The sequence below is a fragment of the Polychytrium aggregatum genome (assembly GCF_025602895.1).
Source record: "Polychytrium aggregatum strain JEL109 chromosome Unknown BJ171scaffold_11, whole genome shotgun sequence".
NCBI classification, from domain to species: domain Eukaryota; kingdom Fungi; phylum Chytridiomycota; class Chytridiomycetes; order Polychytriales; genus Polychytrium; species Polychytrium aggregatum.
In genome coordinates, this window is record NW_026516213.1 from 960,856 (window position 1) to 982,656 (window position 21,801).

General features: G+C 53.4%; 5 protein-coding genes across 5 annotated transcripts; all 5 read left to right on the forward strand.

Annotated features, from left to right (window-relative positions):
• The first annotated feature begins 474 nt into the window (after window positions 1-474).
• BJ171DRAFT_498114 (uncharacterized protein) lies at window positions 475-2,039 on the forward strand. The gene has a single exon (XM_053110346.1). The coding sequence runs from the start codon at window positions 590-592 to the stop codon at window positions 1,946-1,948; it is 1,359 nt and encodes a 452-aa protein (XP_052968619.1). The 5' UTR covers window positions 475-589; the 3' UTR covers window positions 1,949-2,039.
• Window positions 2,040-2,790: 751 nt separating this feature from the next.
• On the forward strand, window positions 2,791-5,466 carry BJ171DRAFT_498115 (uncharacterized protein). The gene is made up of 2 exons (XM_053110347.1): window positions 2,791-2,940; window positions 3,168-5,466. The coding sequence occupies exon 2, from the start codon at window positions 3,227-3,229 to the stop codon at window positions 5,330-5,332; it is 2,106 nt and encodes a 701-aa protein (XP_052968620.1). The 5' UTR covers window positions 2,791-2,940; window positions 3,168-3,226; the 3' UTR covers window positions 5,333-5,466.
• Window positions 5,467-6,628: 1,162 nt separating this feature from the next.
• On the forward strand, window positions 6,629-8,286 carry BJ171DRAFT_473531 (uncharacterized protein; the record flags this gene model as incomplete). The annotated part of the gene is made up of 4 exons (XM_053108707.1): window positions 6,629-6,733; window positions 6,928-7,108; window positions 7,302-7,690; window positions 7,969-8,286. 4 exons carry the CDS (start codon window positions 6,629-6,631, stop codon window positions 8,284-8,286), a joined length of 993 nt encoding a protein of 330 aa, XP_052968621.1.
• Window positions 8,287-11,585: 3,299 nt separating this feature from the next.
• BJ171DRAFT_566850 (uncharacterized protein) lies at window positions 11,586-15,026 on the forward strand (the record flags this gene model as incomplete). The annotated part of the gene is made up of 3 exons (XM_053113438.1): window positions 11,586-11,624; window positions 11,718-12,602; window positions 12,771-15,026. The coding sequence occupies 3 exons, from the start codon at window positions 11,586-11,588 to the stop codon at window positions 14,997-14,999; spliced, it is 3,153 nt and encodes a 1,050-aa protein (XP_052968622.1). The 3' UTR covers window positions 15,000-15,026.
• Window positions 15,027-15,701: 675 nt separating this feature from the next.
• BJ171DRAFT_498121 (p115 like vesicle tethering protein) lies at window positions 15,702-20,131 on the forward strand. The gene is made up of 15 exons (XM_053110348.1): window positions 15,702-16,073; window positions 16,204-16,257; window positions 16,379-16,530; window positions 16,656-16,699; window positions 16,774-16,961; window positions 17,083-17,274; window positions 17,364-17,447; window positions 17,555-17,758; window positions 17,886-18,120; window positions 18,217-18,386; window positions 18,525-18,640; window positions 18,750-18,864; window positions 18,987-19,074; window positions 19,139-19,201; window positions 19,353-20,131. Exons 1-15 carry the CDS (start codon window positions 15,777-15,779, stop codon window positions 19,694-19,696), a joined length of 2,346 nt encoding a protein of 781 aa, XP_052968623.1. The 5' UTR covers window positions 15,702-15,776; the 3' UTR covers window positions 19,697-20,131.
• Window positions 20,132-21,801: the final 1,670 nt, after the last annotated feature.

The window sequence follows — 21,801 nt, forward strand, 5'->3', positions numbered from 1 at the left end:
CGGATCCAGAAACGCATCGCTCGCTCAATCAGTCGTGGGAAGACATCTTGTCAAGGTGAGTCTTGCCTGATAGCCAAACGATCATGTCATCTCGCTGACACACAGCCACGCTTGACTAGGTTTCCAACCAGAGAGATTCAGATGGCGGTGATTCTTGTCCGCAATCGGAGTGGAGCTTCCAACAATGATACAATTGGTCATTCCTCCACACCAATTGCCCACCACCACCGTCAATCGGCTCAAGGTGATACCGAATGCCGTCAACCGACCATGGCCGGATTCCAACTTTGCTGCATCTTGGTCTACAGCGTGTATTCATATTCGAGATGAGCAGCCGCGAGGGGGCCGGAATAAATTGATAGTGAAACCTGGAAAGCGGGTTGGCGATGCGACACGTGCGCGTCACATGGGGGCGCTCCTTTTTCTTCCATGGCGCCCTGCGGATCGGTCTCCATGGCCCTGTCCCGCTTGCATCTGTCCCGCTTGCATCTCTCCCGCTTGCATCTGTCCCGCTTGCATCTGTCCTCCCTCAAAGCTGCTGCACCCCCATCCGATCGCTGTATCTGTCGCCACGCCCGCCGCATCCCTCATGGCCACCGCTCACCAGGCCCTCAGGCCGCTCGTTCGGAAATACTTTCTGCAGCTTGTCAAGAACGTCCATCCGGACTACTATGCCCAGAGCCCCACCGCCCGCTCCACCAACCAGGCTTCGCTCCAAGACCTGAACAAGTTCATCGCCAGTGCCTTTCCGGGCGCTGTATCGGGCCTCAGAGAGCCGCCAGAGAATCCCGCCACTCCATCGACCGCGGCGGCCCAAAAAACACCAATTCGGTTTTACTGTCGACCACAACGGCGGTCCGATGCTTCTCTCGCCAGCACTGACCACTGCAGCGAGAATGCCCCGTCGTCGGCATCCAGTCGCCCAGCGCTCTCTGGTCGAGCGACATCTGTGCGACCCACCATCCAGACCACGCCGGATCGTCTGATACCCGACCCCATTGCATCAGCGTCGCAGCTACGGGCTCACTCGCCCCCAGTGTTGTCAGCACTGACAGAGGAACAACTGCAGCTCATCCAGCACGAGCTGAGCGTCAGTATCGGACTCGGAGCCTCGCGGTCCCTCAAGATCCCATCGCTGGTCGTCCGTCGCCTCGATCGCCAAGCCAGGGCCGAGACCGAGAGCCGGCTGCTGGCACTATCGCTTCTGCACCTGTGCGAAAAGTGCGGCGTCGATCTCGATCAGGACGAAGTTGCTTTGCTCGAAAACCAGGTCAAGGAAAAGCTTGGACTCGACCCGGATGCTCCTACGGCGGCTTCATCTCCAGGATCGTCTGCCAGGCGCGAAGGCGACCGCGATGTATTTGTTCGGGAGATGCGCAAGTCCATCGCAAGCATCGATAAGACCATCGCTGCAGACACACTCGCACAAAGAGCGTCTCCGTCACCGTCGGCATCGTTGCGAGCTGCCAAGAGCATCCGCTCGCGCTCGGACGGCTGGGATGACTCGGAGTTTGAGTTTGTTGCTCCCACCGGCAGTGTCGCCTCGATGTCGACGAACAGGAGATCGACCTCGACGACGGCACAGACTCGAGCCAGACGAGACCCGGGAGAACACGGATCCAGCGACGCCAGCATCCGGAATTGGGTCCAGGCCCATGCCATCTTTGCAAGACACCTCGATTTTCCTCACATCCGGGAGTTGTTCTCCGACCGTCTCCGGAAATGCCGCCGGGATGTCGACTTTGACCAATGGCGGAACCTCCCGGTGGTTGTGGGCGACCAGTACGAAACCATCGAGGGGATCCTGGCTATTCCGTGGGACTTTGAGCCACACGACCTGCAAAAGTATCTCCGCTATCGGTTGCTATCTGTTCGGCACGAACACGAAGCCACGCTGCGGCAGATGAGAGACCGGCACTGGGCAGCCGAGGGCCATGATGAGCGTTGATGGAGACGCACCGACGACCCTCTCTCGTGAACCAAGAGGCTCTGCTCCTCAATATACACACATGCCGTCGGCGGATGGCACCCGCGGGCCAATGCATTCATGCCTGCCGTTCCTGCGAGCGGCCTCGCTGCAGAAGCACGTTCAGCCGGCCGCCTGTACATCTGTTCCGATCCGGCTTGATCCCGGGCCTCTGCCGCAGGGCCTGGGCAGGGCCTGGGCAGGAATGTGCCTCGGCATCCGAGCAGAGGCCCTGCGGCAGGGTCCCCCGTTGCTGTTGATGTCGCTTGGTCCTGCCTGCGCCGTGTTCGTCGTCATGGCCCCATGTGCATCGGCCAATGTCCCGATCACTGCCGTCCACTGCCATCCATTGCAACCTCTCATTCCAATCCGCTCGCTGCAGCTGCCCACATAAAGCTCTCTCCGTCCTTGGAGTCATCGTCCGCACCGGCCTCGTCTCGTCTGGTCGCATCTCGTCTCGTCTGCAAAGACTCTCGTCTCCAAGCACACTCCCCAGGACGCACTCTTGTCGGGCTGCATGGTGCCCACGCATGCCACGCCCGCCCGCATCCTTGTCGCCAGTGCTGCCTTGCTCGGCCCAAACGTGCTGCTGGCGTCGCTCGCCACTGGCCCGATTCTCGCCATGCCTCCAAAACAGGCGCATCGCCAATCTTCATCGCCCGCGGTGAAGCCACCCCGCCTGCAGCATGTCGTGTCTGCCTCGTCCTTCGTTCTTCGCCTGCTCGGCCGCTCATCTGCTCGCTCCCTTCGTTGCCCTTCGTCGCCCTTCGTCGCCCTTCGTCGCCCTTCGTCGCCCTTCGTCGCCCTTCGTCGCCCTTCGTCGCCCTTCGTCGCCCTTCGTCGCCCTTCGTCGCCCTTCGCCGCCCTTCGTCGCCCTCATCGGTACTCGTCCTCCTTCGAAAGCGTCAAAGCCAAGTCTCGTTGCCAATCAATCCGCTGCAACTCTTCAACTTTACCAGTCCTCGTTTGTTTCGGTATGGGGTCCATTGGCCCACCATCCCCGCACCAGCGGATGGCAACCTCGGCCCACCAGCGACGGCAATGCATCGCGAGCAATTGCACCCTTCCCTCCTCGGCGATCCCGCGACATCCTCTCCTCCACCATCCGGCACTCATTTTATTCCGATCGAGCTTTCATCCTCATTCTCACTAACTCTCCCATCGACCCACCCGCCCCTCATCGTCCATCTGCGACTGGCAGCCACGCCCCAGCCCTGAGCCATCCATCATCGCAACTCTGCCAACTGTCCACCTCCGTCCATGGCCCATCCGCAGCGCTTTGCCTCGTATGCTGATCCCGGCTCCTTTGCGGATGACGATGCCGACACCAACGGCATCGACATTCCCGACGACATGCTCAGCATGCTCCACCGGCAGGCAGCACCTTCCGAACGAACAGCTTCGTCCCTCGGCCATGCCGCCGCTCTGAGTCGCAACCAGTCCGCCAACGTCTTTGAGCAGCGACGAGACCGCCAGTTCACCCCCCAGCCCAACGTCTCGCCCAGCTCCGAGTTCGCCGTCGATTACAACTCCAGGGGCAAAGCCTCGGGTCTCAGGGTCGCTGCTGCCGAATCCGACCGGGGCCGCAGCACTCCCTTGATCCTCGAGTCCGATCCGGACTCTGCCAACTCCACCGGCCAGGAACATGCCCCCGACGACATCCCCAGTGACCTGATGTCGCTGCTGCATTCCAACAACCAGGTCTATTCGGCCCTCGGCGGCTCGAGTCCATCCGCCCCTCCTGCCGATCGCCCCAAATTCCCTGCCTCGCTGGCCCCCGCGCGGCCTGACACCGCATCCATCCACTCGAGCTCATCCAACTCGCGAGCCGCCGGTTATCCCACAGATCAACACGTCCGCTCCCAGCCTGTCTCATACGGAACCAATGCCGATGATGATGACTCGATCGATGTCCCCATCGATCTGCTGGCCTCGAACGCCTCAACCCACTCCCAGTTCTTGCCTGCCAGAACTGAGAGCATTCTCGACTCGCGCTCCACACGACCTTCGGCAGCCACCAAACTTACTCCCGCCAACTGGAAGGCTGCCCAATTGAACGACTCGAGTCCGGACCGCACCCACTCCTTCCCACCCGAGCTCCCTGCTCTTGGCGATCAGCTCCCGCCTCCCAGGTCCGATAGCATCGGCACCCGCCAGCCCGTGCCTCTCTCCGACGACCTGTGGCGAGCCAGGAGCGAAAGCCTTCCTGGTCGGCCCCAGGACTTGGCGGCCGCGCAAGCGCTTCTGGCCGAGAGCTCCTATCGTGCCTCGGTCCCGTTCGATCCCAGCGCCAACCCCCGCACCGACAGCATCCTGTCGGCCCCGCGCTCCGACCCGGCCGAGTCCTATCGCCTCAGTCGCCAGGAGAGCTGCCAGCTCTCTCCCAAACTCGAGCCCAAAGATGGGTATCCCAGCCCTGTCTTGAAAATGCCGCTGCCCAAACCCCCCAGCGAGCCCTCGCCATTGGATGAGCTGCCCCTCGAGTATGTCGACGGTGGCATCGATGTTCCCGAAATCTTCTTGGCCAGCTCGGTCCACGCCATCAAGGAAGCCATGCCTCGCACCCTGTCGATTGCACAAAAGGACCCTCGCCCGTCGTCTCCCATGTCCCGCGTCCTTGGTCCTGCCAGCGGCTCGAGAGTGTCCCTGCCATTCCCTCCCCAGTCTGCCGGCTCCGAGTACGATGGCTCGCCCTCCATGCCCTCGGGCGATTTCAAACTCAAGAAACTCAAATCACACTCTTCTATGAACTTGCCTCCGCCAAGTGCGCCCCTGCCTCCTCCTCCGTCTGTTGAGGAGCCCCTCGTCCCATCGGTTCCGCAGGAAAGCCGTCGCGCTTCTGTCAGCGGTAGTATTCGCTCTCGTCACTCGAACCGCTCCGGCAGGTCCAATCTCTCGAGCTCCCAGGTGATCACCTCTGACTTGGCTTCCGTGCGCGAGCACGATCACAGCGGACATGATTACTCCTCGCATCACAAGGACTCCGAGGGCCCGTCTACGCCCGAGATTCCCGGGCGTCTGCTGTCCGACGTGAGCAAGTACTCGGGGGAGCTCGAGGCCTCGCTTCGCTCGCCTAGCCCGCCCTTGCCGCCTACGGACGTTGCGCTCTCTCATGTCGAAAGCCTTCGAAGTCTTTCCCGAAACCAACATACGATCGACTCGCCCGCGCCTTCCCATCACTCGGTACATAGTCGGGAATCGGCCGCTGCACCGATTCAGCCCCAGTTGCAGCCCCAGGCTGCTCCCCCTCCTGCCCAGCCCAAAGCAGCCCTTAGCGACGAAGAGGAGCTGGACCGCTTGCTGGAAGCCGGAGAAATCAATATTCAGTTGTACTTGAAACTCAAGCGTGGCCTGCGATCCCTCTAATCACCCACGACGTCACATACAATCGCCGTAGCAGCGCTCGCAGACCGAAACGGGACACACTGTACTTGAGTCCAATGTCAGGCCTTTCCCCCCCCATCCCCTGGATCCTGAATACACACATGCCTATCCACTTATTTCGTGGGAGCTGGGCAACGGGGGGCGTGCTCAGGCTCCGTCGTCTGAGATTTCTCCACCCCATCGAGTAAATCTCGCTGCCACCGCCACTAGAGGAAGTGATGCACGAATCTACGACGATACGGTCGTGGTGTTCAATCCAGACGGAAGCGGGGCTCCCAACATGTGCAGCGGAGCATATTTCAGTCATTTTCATCAATGATAAACCGTCCACCCACATCACTTCGGACGCAAGCGCACCCATGGAGTTCGCCCGAGACTCTGATATCCGTCAGATCGATATCCCATCGGCCGAGTTCATCATATTGCGACATGACTCAGCTCACGCAGGCCATCCAATTTACCGTCAATCCAGAAAGAAACGGAACAGTCGCTTCCTGGCTTCAGAGGCCTGACGCCTATTGAACTTCCATATGCTCCAGTGAGCAAGCCATGCGACGGTTTCTCGTCCTGGTTGGCAATCTCTCCGTGAAGTGCATCCACTCCACTCTCTGGACAGTTCCATGGTGGATCGATATCAAGATACTCGGTCTTCTCGAGTCGCTTGGCTTCCCGACAATGCGAGCATACCTGGGATGTGTTGAACTCGTTCACCGAGCACACCTGGGATGTGTTGAACTCGTTCACCGAGCACACATGGATCTTGGAGACGGATCGGTCTGGTGGTCGTCTCTGGTGGTGTATGAACTGCTCAAAATACCGAGCGAACCTGAGTCTCCTGGGACTGGATGCATATCCCTTCCCCTGTTTCCACGAGGCATTCCCAAAGGCAATCACTCCCTCAGTCTCCTTGGAAATACTGAATAGCTATGATTGCAATGAGTGGGTGTGTGTATTCAGGCTCCAGCATACAACAACTGTCCTGGTTCAAAGTTGGGTCTCCCATTCGTTTCGGGAACGCTGCATTGACAATGCAAATCATGCAAGCCACATTCATGATTGGAGCGTCTCCTGTTCGGAGAATATATTATGTCGCTGTCAGTGAGACGAAATATACGATGGAAGAAACTTCATCCCACCTCTCACTTCATCTCGCTGGGTCTGCGCCTTGTCTCTATCCATCATCCGTTCCAACATCCCTCGTCGCGCATCAAAATTATGAATGGCTCGATTGGCGCAGCGCCGACTCCATGGTTCTGCCAGGCTTCATACAATATGACGATGGCGACTCTGCAAGGCACCGTCGAATCGGTCAGCGCAATCTGTGCCGAGAACGTTGCTGTGGCCATCTCGAATACAGAGGGTTGGCTCAAGAACAACAATCTGGTCAGTTCGCGAGGCTCCCTGGCTCGGTTAGATGATGTGACTTGCCTTGATCTGGCCCCACTTGACTTGCCATTGTTTGACCCCTGCATCCCAGCGGCCTCCCCTTGTGATGGCATGTCCATCGTCGCTCTCAATTGCAACCGGCTCCGTCAATATCACTGAATCGTCCACACGCTGCTGCTGTCTGCTCGTAGCTTGGAGTCACAAGCGGCCATCTACTCTTGGCCATCGCGCTCGTGGCATCAAGCGTTGTTTCGGTCAGCAAGGTGATCAAGAACTACCGTCGAGGCACCGGTGCCCTCGAGCTAGTTTGGAACTGGGATATCCACAACATGCATCTGCTCAGCCAAGCATGTCTGCTTGTTTATGGACTCGGTAGGGATGCTTAGGACGAGGGCCTCATGGTCGTCTACACTTTGGTTACTTCGCTGCACCTTTCGAGGAGTCAGCGCTATCACATCGTCCACAAAGTCGGCTGCTTTATGATCGCCAAAAGCTCGAAATTGCCGCGTCTGATGCTTGTTGCACTGAACTCTATCGGGTCCATCCGTACTTCCCACGCGACCAGTTTCGGTCGGAGAGTTCATCTCGTTTCATCAAGGTCTTGAGCAGCCTTTGGTCATCTTGGCCGCTGTAGACTCACTGGTCTTGAACATTGTCCAACATGCTATGGCACTGCTAGCCTTCTGGCCCATCATTCGCTCGAGTCCAACCCATCGCCCCACTTTCCTACCGATGATGGTGGCCATTGCGACGTTACCGACGGTGGTCTACACTGTCGCTGTCTGTGTCTATGCAACCACACCATCTTCCGACGCCAATGCAGTCAGCTTGCCCGTCTCGATTGCAAAGTATGCCTGGATTACAGCAATAGCCGCCCGGGGCTTGACCTCCATCCTGTCGATAGCACTGGAGTGCGCATCAAGATTTGCCCTTGGCCATTATAGTCCGACAAAGGTCTGCTGCCACATGACAGATCTCTGGACAGAAATAGAGCATTGAATCCATTTTTGGCTCTGCAACGGGGCCGCGTTTGTAGTGATTGCTGTGGAACCCCGGGTTCTGATTGAAAGAAGATGTGTTGCATATTACGAGTCGCGATAATGCCATCCGAGTCCGATGCTCCTTTCGAACTTGCCTCGGCAGGAAGTTGGGGCCGGTGCTCTGGGCGTGTAGAGAGATGCAATCAAGTTTGGAAGCTGCCTGGAGAGCTAACCACGAAATGTGAACCGTAGATTCAGACGCTGAACTTGATATTTGCCCTCGCCAACGCTGCCAACTCTGTGTTTTCGATTCTCTTTGCCCTTGGCCTGGCATGCCCTGTGATCCAAGTATCAGAAAGCGACGTTTGGATCGACTACAAGGCGTGGCAGTCCTTTGTGACACTTTGGATCTTGGTGTCGGTTAGTGCCTTGTCTCCGGGGATCGCGGACGAGCTTCCCTCGCCAAGTCATCACGACCACTACAAGGTTCCGGAGCACATTCAGGGCGGTGGCTGCGACATGGTCGTCACCCGGGTATGGAATCATATCGCCGTTACCGACCATGCCTGAGATATGTTCTCTGATTTCCATCCGCGTATCGCGCCTCACAGCGACACGATGCACAGAATGGGGTGTCCGAATCGATTTCAGCCCATGGCCTGGCGATCCCTCTTGATATTCACATGCCATCCTCACTGCTCCTCACGGTCCTTATCTTATTTTTTATTTTTTTCCACCCATAGCAATTCACAAACTGGACGCTGAAGGAGATACCCCAAGTCAAAGCGTCATCGGGCAAGAGAAGCGCGCATTTCCGCAGAGTCCAGCCAGAGCCTCGAGTGGTAAAAACTGCCTGGGCGCATACAGTTCATCACCAACCATCGACTGCGACACTTGTACATCCACCACCCGAAGCCCCTTTGAATCGACCGCTACAGCAGCTTCCAGGCTCTGTCCTTTTCCTATCCCTATTGCTCGGCCTCGGTCTCATTGCAGTCTTTGTTTGCGATCTGGCGATCCTTCGACCCTTTGCTCTGTCCTTTCCGACCACTACCCTCTCTATATTTGTCATCACCATGACGTCGCATTACTCTTTGGATGTCCTTAGTCCCACACACACCACGGATATGAATTATTATGTCCGGGGGGCAATATGTGCCGCGACTATGTTGCTGGTTATTCTGGGCTCTCTACTGACCAGCTACTTTATGTACATAAGTTTTGCCCTGGCGCCCATCGGGACGGTCATGGTTCTGTGCACACTCCCCTCGCCGCGGTTGACAACAAGTGCTGTTGGAGAGCTCAATGACATCCGGGTTGAACACCATTTTGCTCAAGAATTCAAAGCAGAGGCACTCTTGCAAGGACCGGTGGATCAAGTGTCTGAATCACGGAGCCGAGCCTCGCAAATAGCCCATTCTGAAGTGTTTTCGGTTCCCCTTTACTATGCTTTGTTTCAGGGCCTACGACTATTCATCGTGCTGCTACTTGCATTTTTGGCAGGAGTTATGATTTTCTTTGGGAACTATTTGTCACTTGCCTTGTCGATTTGCTTGTGGATGATGTATTGTCACATGCATTCCACCATCACATTGGACAGTTGGAAGTGGGTCGCATCCTTGATCGGGGCAACTTGTATTGTGCTTGTCCTCGGATTCTGTGTGTGGTACGTTGTTCCATTGTACTTGATTGACCTTGGAGCAACAGCGTCGGCTCCAGCCGTGTACAAAATCATCGATAGCACCATGGCATCAAGTACACTGTCCGTAAGTCTGAAAGTCGGCCTCAATTTCAAATCCGATGTGAGTTGACTGCACAATCCTGCAGATGGGTACATGCTTGTCGATACCGAGCAAAGTCATCAGAACTGGGAATTGAACTGAGCCAAGTAACACCAGCCGACTCGCCCTATACTTGCATCAGTTCCTTCAGGTTGTTCGATCAAACAGCTCAAGCGCAGTGCAACTGCTTCGCAACCTTGTCCTTGGAAATGCATCCCTCCCTATATCGTTAGATATTGGCGGGGACCCCGGTTTGCTCTCCCCAATTCTGCTCTCTGTAGGTATTTGTGAATAGCTCTGATGGGCTCATTGGACTTGCAGTGATCTAGCCGGACATCTCGCTGAGCACTTCATTTCCATCCAACCGTTGCTTTGTAGGAGCTTTGCAATATCCTCCCGCAGGTCGCCCCAGTTGTGTCAACGTCGTCATTGTCACTGGCCTTTGCCCTGAAGTCAACCTTCCCCGATATTCTTACCGGGTACCAGTACCCAGCCTCAGCGCAGTCACCGCTACTTAAATCATTTGTCCATGTCATAGATGTGTTTGAGGCAGGAACGGTGTTTCCGAATGGTTATCTGATCAGCGCGTCTCACAATCTTGGTCGCAAAGCTGCTGTGCTCCTCGATAGCACCGATCAGACATACCTTATCGAGTGGTGGATGAGACAGCTTGGAGCCGATGTCGTTGTCGAGCGAGATGATTCATTCGCAACCTCGACATTCACTACTCAAAGCACCGGCTTGGGTCTAACGCAAACCCTACCGAACCTTGCAGCAACTCAGACCAATATGGCTCTGCCCTTCTCCGAACAATCAAAATGGATATTTGCCACCCTGTTTATCCCGGTTATATCAGCAGTGTTGGCTCTGGTGTTTTTTCTTGTCATCTACTATCGAAAACGCCACCCACCTATGTACAGTTCGCAGCCAAGTAACTCCACCATCGTAATCGAGGACATGGATCCACTGAAGCGCCATCGGAATATCAAAGACGGCTGTCGTATATGCTTTGAGTTTATCACGCTGATCGGATGGGCCATGTTTGTTGTTGGCATCCATGTGGTGTTTACGACAAGCAACTTTGTGGCATTCGATGCAGCCATCTATGTCTTCTCCGTTATGGGCTCGCTCTCCCCTCTATCAGCTCTCGCATCAATCTACGCCAAAGTCGACTCCATGCCAGCCACATACATATCCCAAGGCGCTGCGAAGGCACTATCGATGCTATCCGGCGGTATGGCGATACAGGCTCTAAGCTCCACCACCATTGGTAGCGGCGAACGAATCGCTTTGATCGGAGTCGGCATTTTTGTGCTCGGTCAAATATGCGTCCAAGCCACCGAATTCCAGGCGGTGTCTCGGCAAGGACAGGATACAGAGCGAACGATCGCATATCTGTCGGGACTATCTGTTTTGGGATCCGTTCTGATCGCGGTGGGATTCGGACGCCTATCCCTCTATACGGCCGGCTATCTCGCGACACAAACACACGTACTCTTCTATCTTGCTGTGGTAATCAGCTTCGTCAACAGTGTAACGATGGGCTTTGCTTCAGTCTATAACAGGGCGGTTTTGCACGCTGTATTCAGTATCGGCGCCACGGTCAGTCTGGTTGCATACGGAGGACTGATATATGGACTTGGGCACGTCATATATGAATGTGCCGCCGATGTCGTTCAAAATCCAGAAGCAAACTGCGGGTCAGCGACATATATTATCATATCTGGTGGCGTTATCTGTCTCGCTTCGATACTGGCAACTCTCCTATGCCGGAGTCTGGGCAAAAACGACGAAGCAAATCAGGCATTACAATCGGAGGTCATCCGACAGATGGTACTGTTCAACAGCAAGGCTCAATCGCGAAGCGACTCGCCTTCCCAAATCCTCGATTTTGGAGTTGTGTCTATTCCAAGCTACCTGGATACCCCGAGATACTTTGCGTGGGTGACCCTTCACTCGAGGCTCTGGACAGCGTGGCGAGGTCTGCTGACCTTCGCCGTAACGTCTTGGATTCTGGAGCTCTTTGGACTTGGTCTCGTGGGCAGTATCTCGATCGACGCTTTGATTGCGTCTGTTTGTTCGGCATCCATGAGCCCGGTGGCGATCGTCCTGACAGCTCTTGCAATGGTGCGCGACTCAAGACCCCTCATGATGGTGGCATATGGAACCACAGTATCTGCCCTTGTGTCGCTTGGACACACCTTTCATACGGCCATTCAGCGGGTGGACGATCAAGGGAGCACAGCTGCTGCCGAGAGCCTGATTCTGTCAGGGTCGTTACTCTTGATGATTGCATTGGCATCGATGCTTTCAATGGCCATGCATTCTACATACCTTCCGGACGACAGCTACAAGAAGACCAAATCCGCCCTGGGTCTTACGAATGCCTTTGGATGCATCGTGCTTGCCACGGGCGTCGGCGTATATCTCGCAAACAACGGAGCAGCAATGCGACGAATCGATTTCGCGACCCCGGTCGTCGCCGCTGTTTTCAGCACATTTGCATTTTTCTCCAAGTTGGCGACGGCATCAATACGCGCGTCCGCAGGTGGAACGATAGAGCGCATACTGAGTCTCGCGAGCCTAACAGCAGTCGGGTCGACGCTCTTCCAAATCGCCATGGAATTTGATGGCTGTGTCCGTTTCAAATGCAACACCATAGTAGGAAGCAGCCTAGCAAGCATAATTGCTGGATCTATTGCCCAAACCTTGGGATTTGCGCTGGATCAACTGTTGGAGATTCGGTACTGCGAGCCTGCCTATGATCCTGCTTCCATCAAGCAAATCAAGTCCCGCAGCATCCGGATATTCTGCGAAACTACAGAGTTTTATGCCATTCGGGATTTCACCAGAAGCAGCCCTGTGTTTCTCTATTACTACTCAACATCCTCTCCTTTGCTGCGGCCACTCTTGCAATATTTGTCCCTGGCGATGATGGCCTCCTACCTGGTCTTTGTGATTCCGTATTCCTCTTTCCAAGCCCGCCTGCCACTTGCCGCGGCGCTGATGGGACACCTTGTGTTTTCGTTGGCGGGGATACTGACGCCGTTCCTGGCCTTTGTTTGGATCATTCGGGGGAGCTCGGCCGTACTATTAGCTCTTAGTGTGAGTTTGTCGGTGTCTGTAGCTACTTCTGGTATGGTATTTATGTGGTCAATGTCGCCCTCGGCTGGGTTTCCGACGGCGGGTCTTATTGGAAGCTTGATGTTTGGCATCAGCTCAACTCTCTGGCATTCGATTACCCTGAGCCGGAACAAACTGAGCCTTACCCAGCAAAATACGTTCTTTTCGCGATTTTTGTATGGCGGACTCGCGGTCGGGTACGCGACCTTTCTATTCGGGTATCTTTCTCCGGAAACCGCCTCGCAAGGCACGTCGCTTCCCAACGTTGGGGCCACGATATTCATGGCATCCTCGAGTCTTTCTATGGCGCTCTTTGTGATTGATGAGTCATGGACCTGGATCGCTGGTCGTGTTCGACTATTATCCGGCATCGATCCAATCCAAGTACATGTCGGTCTCAAGCTTTCGGGATCAGCAGCGTTGTCGATATCGGCGTTCATGGCTGGATACCTCTTTCTTATCGCAACAAGCGACGCAGAGCCAATGAACTCTCCTGCAACTGCCGCGTGGGGCACAATTCTGTATATACTCTCGTATACGTGCTTCTCTGCCCATCGCTACATGGCTTTCGACGGACAACTTGTCAATCAGCGCGAAGTTCTGATCTTGGATACGAAAATCCCTTTGGAGCAGCCGCTGGATCCCTCCCAGAGGGCCATCTCAATGATCTCGCTAGGCTTGACGGTGATATCGCTGGCATTCATCATCATCGGGGCAGCCACAATCGGATCCACAGGGACCAGGATTCTCGATGCGACGACTCCGCCGATCCTCGTTGCCGCTGTGGTCCTCGCTTCAATTGCGACGGTTCTTTCGGTTGTTTTTCGGTGGAAATCGCTCAAGTTTGCTGCTATCATCTGTGGCCTTGCCGCTCTCGGCACTATTGGAGACACGATGGCCATATTCGCCCAGAGCATCAGCGCTAGCTCAATCACCGGGCTCTTTGGAGGGGCTATTGCAAGTCTGGCCATTGCAAGCCTAATTTTCACTATGGTTCCCAGGCCGTTATATCCAACAAATCCAGGGTATATTGTCGTTACCCTAGTGATTCAGTTTATCGCATACTTTACCTACATGATATCGTTCATTCTACTTGACGAGACAACCAACGCAAGCCCCATCGTAGAAGAATACCTCCAACTCAGCTTTCCTAGTGTTCCAGCTTGGATTCTGATATTTATCGAGTACAGTCGACGCCACTCATTGGCGGCCGATCAAGACGCTGTGCACCTCGCCTCCAGGATGATATTTGCCATGCTCAGCGTTATCATTGGAGGAAGATGTCTATGGCATGCCATTCTAACGGGACCAAACGAGACACTTGGCACCGGTCAAATACTAAAGCTGTGCGGGGCATTGTGTTGGGTAGTCATTTGTAGCTTTTATATACTGGTGTCATGCGGCGCCAAGCCGAGCATTTGCTTCGAGCTACGGAAGCCAAGATCAAGCGAGGGTAACAAGACGCCAGCAAATCATGAGCAAAGCCCTGGCTCCAGCCCGACACCGGAGATGACCAATCAGGATTGTGCCACCGGAGGGGACTTGGAAACACCAGATATTGAAAGAACTGTGGCTGTACATGGGCAGACCGAGCAGACTAAGCAGACCAAGCAGGTTAAGCAGACCAGGCAGGTTAAGCAAGCCAAGAGGGCCAAGCAGGCCGGCTCAGAGATGCCATCCACTCGTTTTTCAACCGCGACGATAGAGAGCATGGCGAAAGCCGTGCGAAGGCTCCAGAGATCTGCAGTGGCGGATCCTGGTCGTAGAAGCAATAGCGACGATCCTGTCGAAAATAGGGGCGGCCTTGAAGTCCAGAATGGCACACGTGACAGTGACAGTGACAGTGACAGCAACAATGACAAGGGTAATGTCGCAGAGCAAGAGAGAGAAATCGATCGCACCACGAATGATATAGTTCATGGAAAACCCGATCTCGACCACAGCCCTCTGTCCGAGCAGTCAACGGATAGGCCTCGCAGTGGCTTCCGAGTCGCAACGCTGCTTGGGGATTTCAAAGCCCTTCGCAATGATGCCTCAAAAGCTATTCGCCGGCTCGTAGCGTCTCCAAAGCGTCCCGAAAACACCAAGAATATGGCGAGGCCCTCCGAGAATCGCACTCAAAATACCCAACCTTCATCATCGTTATACAGAATTCCGGTGTCCGATGATTCACCTAATTTGCCCACAGCGACCCAATCGATTTTGACAGATGATGCTACACAAATTGCAAAGCCCAACATCGATGCTGAACTGCCCACTCCACTAGTGAACGGATGGAGAGAAGGTGGCCCATCGCGCAATGATGCACACTTGTTTGGCCAGAAATGGATCAGGAATAGCCAGGTGCTCGATATTGAAGAGCTTGACCTCAGGGAATGATGTCCCCTGAGCTCACCAGTGAGTCGCAATACAACTCGCTCGAATTAAAACAGGTGAAGTTGTATATAAACTGGACGCGCGGATTGAATCATGTCGCAGGATGATGGACTCGACCGATGAGATATCGAGCTCCGAGATATCAGGCCTCGGAAGGACTCCATGCGACGGACGCCGAAGGAATCGGCTCAAACGACTTGGTCATTCTCGGCCACGTGGGTGATAAATCCAGCTTCGGTGTGCTTGCGTCCAAGTTGATGCATCCTATTGTAAATGATCTAGTTGTAGGCAAGCCATCAAAGGCGACATATTTGGGTGAAACGTGTCAGTGTTCCGGATTTTCTGAAGTCGACCGCGATTCGTCATCGTGCCCTCGTTGGATCCTGACTCCATCCTTGCTACTATCCGTCACTGCTGGTGCGTTCGAATAAGGTCGGATGACATCGGCGGCCATTGTCAAGTGCTCACGAGCAATGACGGTCCTTCGTGCCATGGCTTGGTCCCGATTGCGCTGACAGCAGGTGGCGATGATGCGTCGCCACAATCGGATCACGTGATAGAACGTGACTGCTGCGAGAGTGAGAACGAGAACGAGAGTGAGAACGAGAACGAGAGTGAGAACGAGAGCAACAGCGAGAGCAACCGAGGGCGCTCTCCCCTGGGCCATCTCCTTCCAAGCCCCCGCCCCGTCGCCATCATTGCCATCATCGCCATCATCGTCGTTGCTGTCGTTGCTGTCGCCATCGTTGTTGCTATCGCTGGACTGCAGTTTGCCTGTCCATGGATCTCTTTTCATCCTTCCACTCGGTCCTCCGCGGTGATCGTGGCGCCCCGCAAACCGGCGCCGAAACCGTCGAGAAGCTATGCGACCGGGTTGTCAATTCGACGCTTCTCGAAGACCGCAGAGCGGCTGTGACCGCTTTAAAGTCCTGCGCCCGGGACTGGAAGCTCGACGTAGGCACCAAGGGCATGGGCGCCCTTGTAAACGTCCTCAAGACAGACCGTATGGATGTGGCCATCATAAAAGTGACAATTGAGACTCTCGATCTGCTATGCAGCAAGGATCTGCCCCAGAAGGTACGCATCAGCGACCCGGAGTTCCCGACAACCAGCGTCCGTTTCACCGAGCGCAAGCTTTGCTGCCACTGTACCCCTATAGCTTAAATGCAGCACTAAGCTGTCCTGTTTTGTCATCCTCCAATAACAGGGAGCCAAAGTTAGCGACGACCTCGGCCTCATGTTTACTGAGATCTTTATCAAGGTAAGCCGCGTTGAGCATTCGGGCGTTGAGCATTCGGGCCGTGATGGATTCTCAGCCAACTAGCCAGCCTCCTTGCTTGTTTGCTTGCCTGCGATAACACGTCGATGCTCTTCTATTACAGGATCCCAAGAACGTGACAATTATTCTTGACATACTAGAAGAATACGATTTTTATGTCCGTCTTTATGCCATCCAGTTCTTGGCCACCCTTCTGGCCAACATGCCCAACCAACTTCAGGATTGTATTCTCGCCAGTCCGGTTGGGGTGTCAAGGTAAATGACCGTCCAATTTGTGCAAGTTCTTCTGCCCCATAAGATCCACCGGTTCAACGAGCTGAAATACACCCCGACACATCATTTTCCCTTTCTGTTTATGATCCCTCCTGAATGGATACAAGGCTGATGGACCTCCTTGATGATCGACGCGAGGTTATACGCAACGGTATGTCATGCTGATTCCCTGTGCCCCCAAGTCTGTGAATCGGGGCGCTAACAGATCCGTTGGCTGCATTATAGATGGCCTATTGCTCTTGATATCCCTGACTCAATCCAACGCCGAGATTCAAAAGATCGTGGCATTTGAAAATGCTTTTGATCGCCTCCTCGTGATCATAATCGAAGAAGACGGTATCGATGGAGGCATTATTGTCCAGGATTGCCTCCAGTTGACCTTGAACCTACTTCGGTATAATGTCTCCAACCAGGTAGATGACTCCATCCTTGGCAATCAAACTACGCGATCTTGATACGCTGTTCGCAGTCGACCAACCTGGGTATCCCTTCGTTGCTTCTGCTTTCAACAACAACAACAACAACAACAACCAGAACTTCTTCCGTGAGAGCAGTTGCATCCAAAAAATTCAGTATCTCATCAACGCCTTGGATGCGAAGAAGGGACACGAAGCAGCCGTCCCGTCCAAGCCCTGGAGTGATCAAAAAATTGCCAACACTGCCCTTGTGATGGATCTCATTCGAATCCTCGTTGTCCCAAACAGTCCCAATACTGCCATAAACCAGGTATCTGTCACGGCGAATCCCAATCTCGGTCGCAGTCGGAGCCCAAGGAGCAACTTTCTAACCCACCACGACCGTTATTGCCGCGACAGAATGTTATGGGACAGGCACATATCATCCACACGCTTATCGACGTTGCGCTCAACAACGCCGTGCCTGCTAAAGTTCAGATTCAGGTAATCACCGTCATTAGCGCGGCATTATCCCATATCTTTACACCATCAGCCTATATAACTGGGGTGATGTTATTATTTTCCTCGTCTTTTGACGTTGTGCACTACAGGCCCTTCGGGCGATGGCCGATTCGATTCGTGGCAACCCATCCAATCAAGACGTCTTGTCGAAGAGCTTTGTTGTGGCTGATATGAGCGAGGATAATAAGCAGAAAGACGCATCACCCATGTCCGCCCTCTTCGCCCTCATCACTATCGCCACCTGTACAGCTGAATCTTTTGTGATTCGGGCTGCCGCTGCATATGCTCTTGAGGTATGGATGAATCTGCAAAGCAAGATATTCATCATCAACGAGGGAGAACCCCCCCCAATAATCGTCTTAATCTGTAGCAGTATATATTGACACAGTACTTTCTTCTCGGGTGGATCGATGCTCACAGTGCTACTTACACGAAAATCATGATGCGCAAGTGACCTTGGTGTCGGCTCTCAAGACCTCGACAGTGGCTCAAAATGGGCAGCAACTCGGCTCTCACCTGATGTCCTCGTTCTTAGAATTCGACCGAAAGGATGTATACAAGAGCTGGTTTGCGGGCACCATAATTATTCACATGCTTGAGGGAAATGTGGAGGCTCGCAAAGAGGCGCTCAATCTTCAACCAAGAAGCCTGGATGGTAAACGTCCCGAGCCCATTGAACTCCCATATCCGGGATGTACGTGCAATTGACTTGCTAGAGTTAATGCTTATTTGATATCTGGCGCTCCATCAGATGACGATAGTTCGCTGCTCCACAAGTCTATGTTTGCCCTTCTCTCAGCTCATCGCGAAGGGGTCGACATCCGAGTAAAACTGGGATACCTTTGTCTTATTGCGGTTTGGCTATGTGAATGCCCCGCAGCCGTTCAAAACTTTCTGACTGAAGGCGCTAACCTTCAGTTTGTATGTATTCCTTTTGTCAGTGAGAGACCAAGACACTTCCGCAAATGCTGTTGAGATCTTATTGGTGCTCATTTTCCAGTCGTTTGTCTGTACTAATCGGATGTTTGCCACGGTTCTCCGTTATCTGCGTGATGCTAGCTCATCGAGCAAGTCAGCCAGTCATCCGGGGTTGATCCAGTCGTTCAAGGACTAGCTGCCTATATCCTTGGGCTTTGTTACGAATACAACGATGACTCAGACGCCAATATGACCAGGTGCGATACCGAACGACCTTAGTACCGTCAAATCCACGCTGATCAAGTTGATTTGTTGATGTGTTGACCATATTCTAACCGAGGTTGTTCATTGCAAACCTTTATTTAGATCAAGCTTGCAATCGCTTGTCGTCAATCGCATAGGTGTCGATATATATATGAGTCGCCTTGAGCGTTTGCGTTCGTCGAATGCGTTCACTGCCGGCTTGACTAATCTAGGAAGCGTAAGCGTAACACGGGGGACATGGTTGATTCGCTTCGGCCCATTTGGTTTTGCAGTTCGCCTCGTGGCCTAAATCTCTCGTTATCCCGCATTCACGACCGCGGAAAACCTACTGAACCCAAGATATCGGATGATGTTGAAGTTGATGAAAACGGGCTTCCGGCCGTATATTTTGACTCCAGCTTTATCCAGCTCCTCAAGGCAACACTGGGTAAGAAACTCAATGTTATCGTTGTTCAGATACGAGATCTATTTTAACCATGGCTGAACATTAGACGACATCTCAAAGTCCATCACGAACCCAAAGTCTAAGAAGCCTCAGCGAAAGCTCCAACCAGGTGAGTTCACTGGGTTGTTTGGAACCAAAAAAAAAAAAATTGAGCCCATTTATGAAATCCGGGGCAGACAGAAATTGCAACGATCCATAACACAAAGCTGGCTACTTTTCCCAAAAACGCACAATCTGCATATGGCCCGTGATGACCTCAGTGTTGGATGATACAGCAGAAAAGTCAGTAATCCAGTCTTACAAGGATATCATTGCCAACCAAGATCAAGAAATCGGCAGCCTCAAGCAGAAGATCCGGGAGCTTGAAGACCGTTTGCAATTGGCTTTGCAATCCCATGCCAATCAAGTCGACAGCCTCAACGGCTCTATTACGAAGCTTCAGTCAAACATAGACGCTAACTCAGCGAAATTTGTGGAGCTTGAGAAGGAGCAGGAGGATTTGTTGGTTTGCCTGGCCGATCAAGATATTGTGCTCAAGCGCTACCGCCAAAAACTTCGACAATATGGCGAAGTAATCGAGTCCGACGACGATGCTGATGCTTGATTGCCTCCTGCATCAGGAGTCTCTCCGCGATAACAGCAAGCATCTCACTTAAGTAGGCAGGCCGAAGCATGTCTTGGCCAGTTTGGATCAAAACAACATGAAAGTCCCAAGCACAAGGTCGAGAGATCACACCATCGAATTTGGTCGTGACAGAAACAACACGATTCTTTCTTATTCAATCCAAACGCACACCTCCCGATACGTTTGCCTCACCAATGATTATTCGTAAGAGTTGTCGTGGAGGCACTCGATATTCGTGATCCTTGTGGTTTATATGTCGGGCGCGTTCTGAAGTTTCAGAAGCCAGGATCCTTCTGGAGACGAGAAAAGTTCAATGAGCTGTTCCGGAGCGACGGACCCATGAATATAGATGCCAAAGGAGCGGGGGGCACTGAAGAGAAGTGTGGTTCACAATAGACTGGAGAAACCGGAAAACCTGCATGGAACTCGATCCCGAGTAACGACGTTCCCAGACATGAATGAAATCGGGAGGGCAAGTATCGGTAACCAGGGCAACTGGTTCAAAACAGAGGCGATAGACACCCCAAATACCATCCATCCAATCAGCCACTGATTTCCAATCGGAACTGGAGGCCAAGGTACCCACGAGAGACAAGTGGGGCTCCAGTCCAGTACACCAACCATTTTGCTTAAAATAGTTTTGAAAGTGCGGACTTGAATACAAGGAATCGATCTCCTGTTTCAATGATAGATAGACACAATGACAACTTGTTCTTCACTGAGGTGAAGAGCATAGGTTGAAATGGAAACACAACACAGTTGCATCAAGACATCAATGCCAGTAGGTCATCGCCGGAGGAGATCCAAAGACAACATCCAAGATCAACTGTGATCAAGACCAACTGGATCCAAGACCACATTCCAAGAATAACTAACCACAACCAGGACTGGAAACAGAATGACGGCCTGTCCACCGGGCCCACCGAAGGATGCCGAGGGACACAGCAGTCGGGTTTGCTATCAGCTGTTTACAGGCAGTCCAATAAAAACGGGATTTTAGTCGTTGAGAGGGTATTTTGTTGCCTCAAACCATCCCGCACTGGCCACGACCTTTGGTCACACCATCGACTTTCGCACTCTTGCCAAGGACAGAACCATCCATCGTCGCTTCTCTCTCGCACAGATGGCTCCCGTCAAGCGAAAGCGCACCGTCCACGAGATGTGCAAACAAGTCATCGACCAGGCACCAAAGGAGACCGAAGTGGTGATTGCCTTTGGAAATGCATCCTGGAAACAGGGGAAGGGATATGCATCCAGTCCCAGGAGACTCAGGTTCGCCAAATACTTTGAGCAGTTCATACACCACCAGAGACGACCACCAGACCGATCCGTCTCCAAGATCCATGTGTGCTCGGTGAACGAGTTCAACACATCCCAGGTATGCTCACATTGTTGGGAAGCCAAGCGACTCGAGAAGACCGAGTATCTTGATATCGATCCACCATGGAACTGTCCAGAGAGTGGAGTGGATGCACTTCACGGAGAGATTGCCAACCAGGACGAGAAACCGTCGCATGGCTTGCTCACTGGAGCATATGGAAGTTCAATAGGCGTCAGGCCTCTGAAGCCAGGAAGCGACTGTTCCGTTTCTTTCTGGATCGACTGTTTGGCGAGGAAATTGTATGGCAATTGGCTGCAGCTCTTTCGATCCACTCCGCTCTCATATAGCGAAGGTAGTTGACTTTCGTTCCGTCGTTTAAAGCCATTCCAATTCATGCGCATCCCATGAGAAACTGTGGAGCTGTCTGGCAATAGCCCGAGAGACGGTGATGTGTAAATCCACCTTAGTCGTGTTTGAGTCGGTATCTGAGACGATTCTTGGCTCACACTGTCACGGTTTATCCCTCCTCCGTGAGTACCTTGGCTTCTGCCACGGACCTATATACTCTTTCAGAGGGAACGGATTTCAAAATTTCCAATTGTCTATCATTTATCGGCGTAATCATATCGTAGTAAAATGGCATGCTGTTGTTGTTATTTTTCTAGGAAGAGGATGGGAGTCCTCTCGCTCCTCAATTTTCACAGACGAGTCCGAGCAGGGCTGTGGGTAGGTTGTGACCCGTGCCTGCAGGACCATCTCTGCC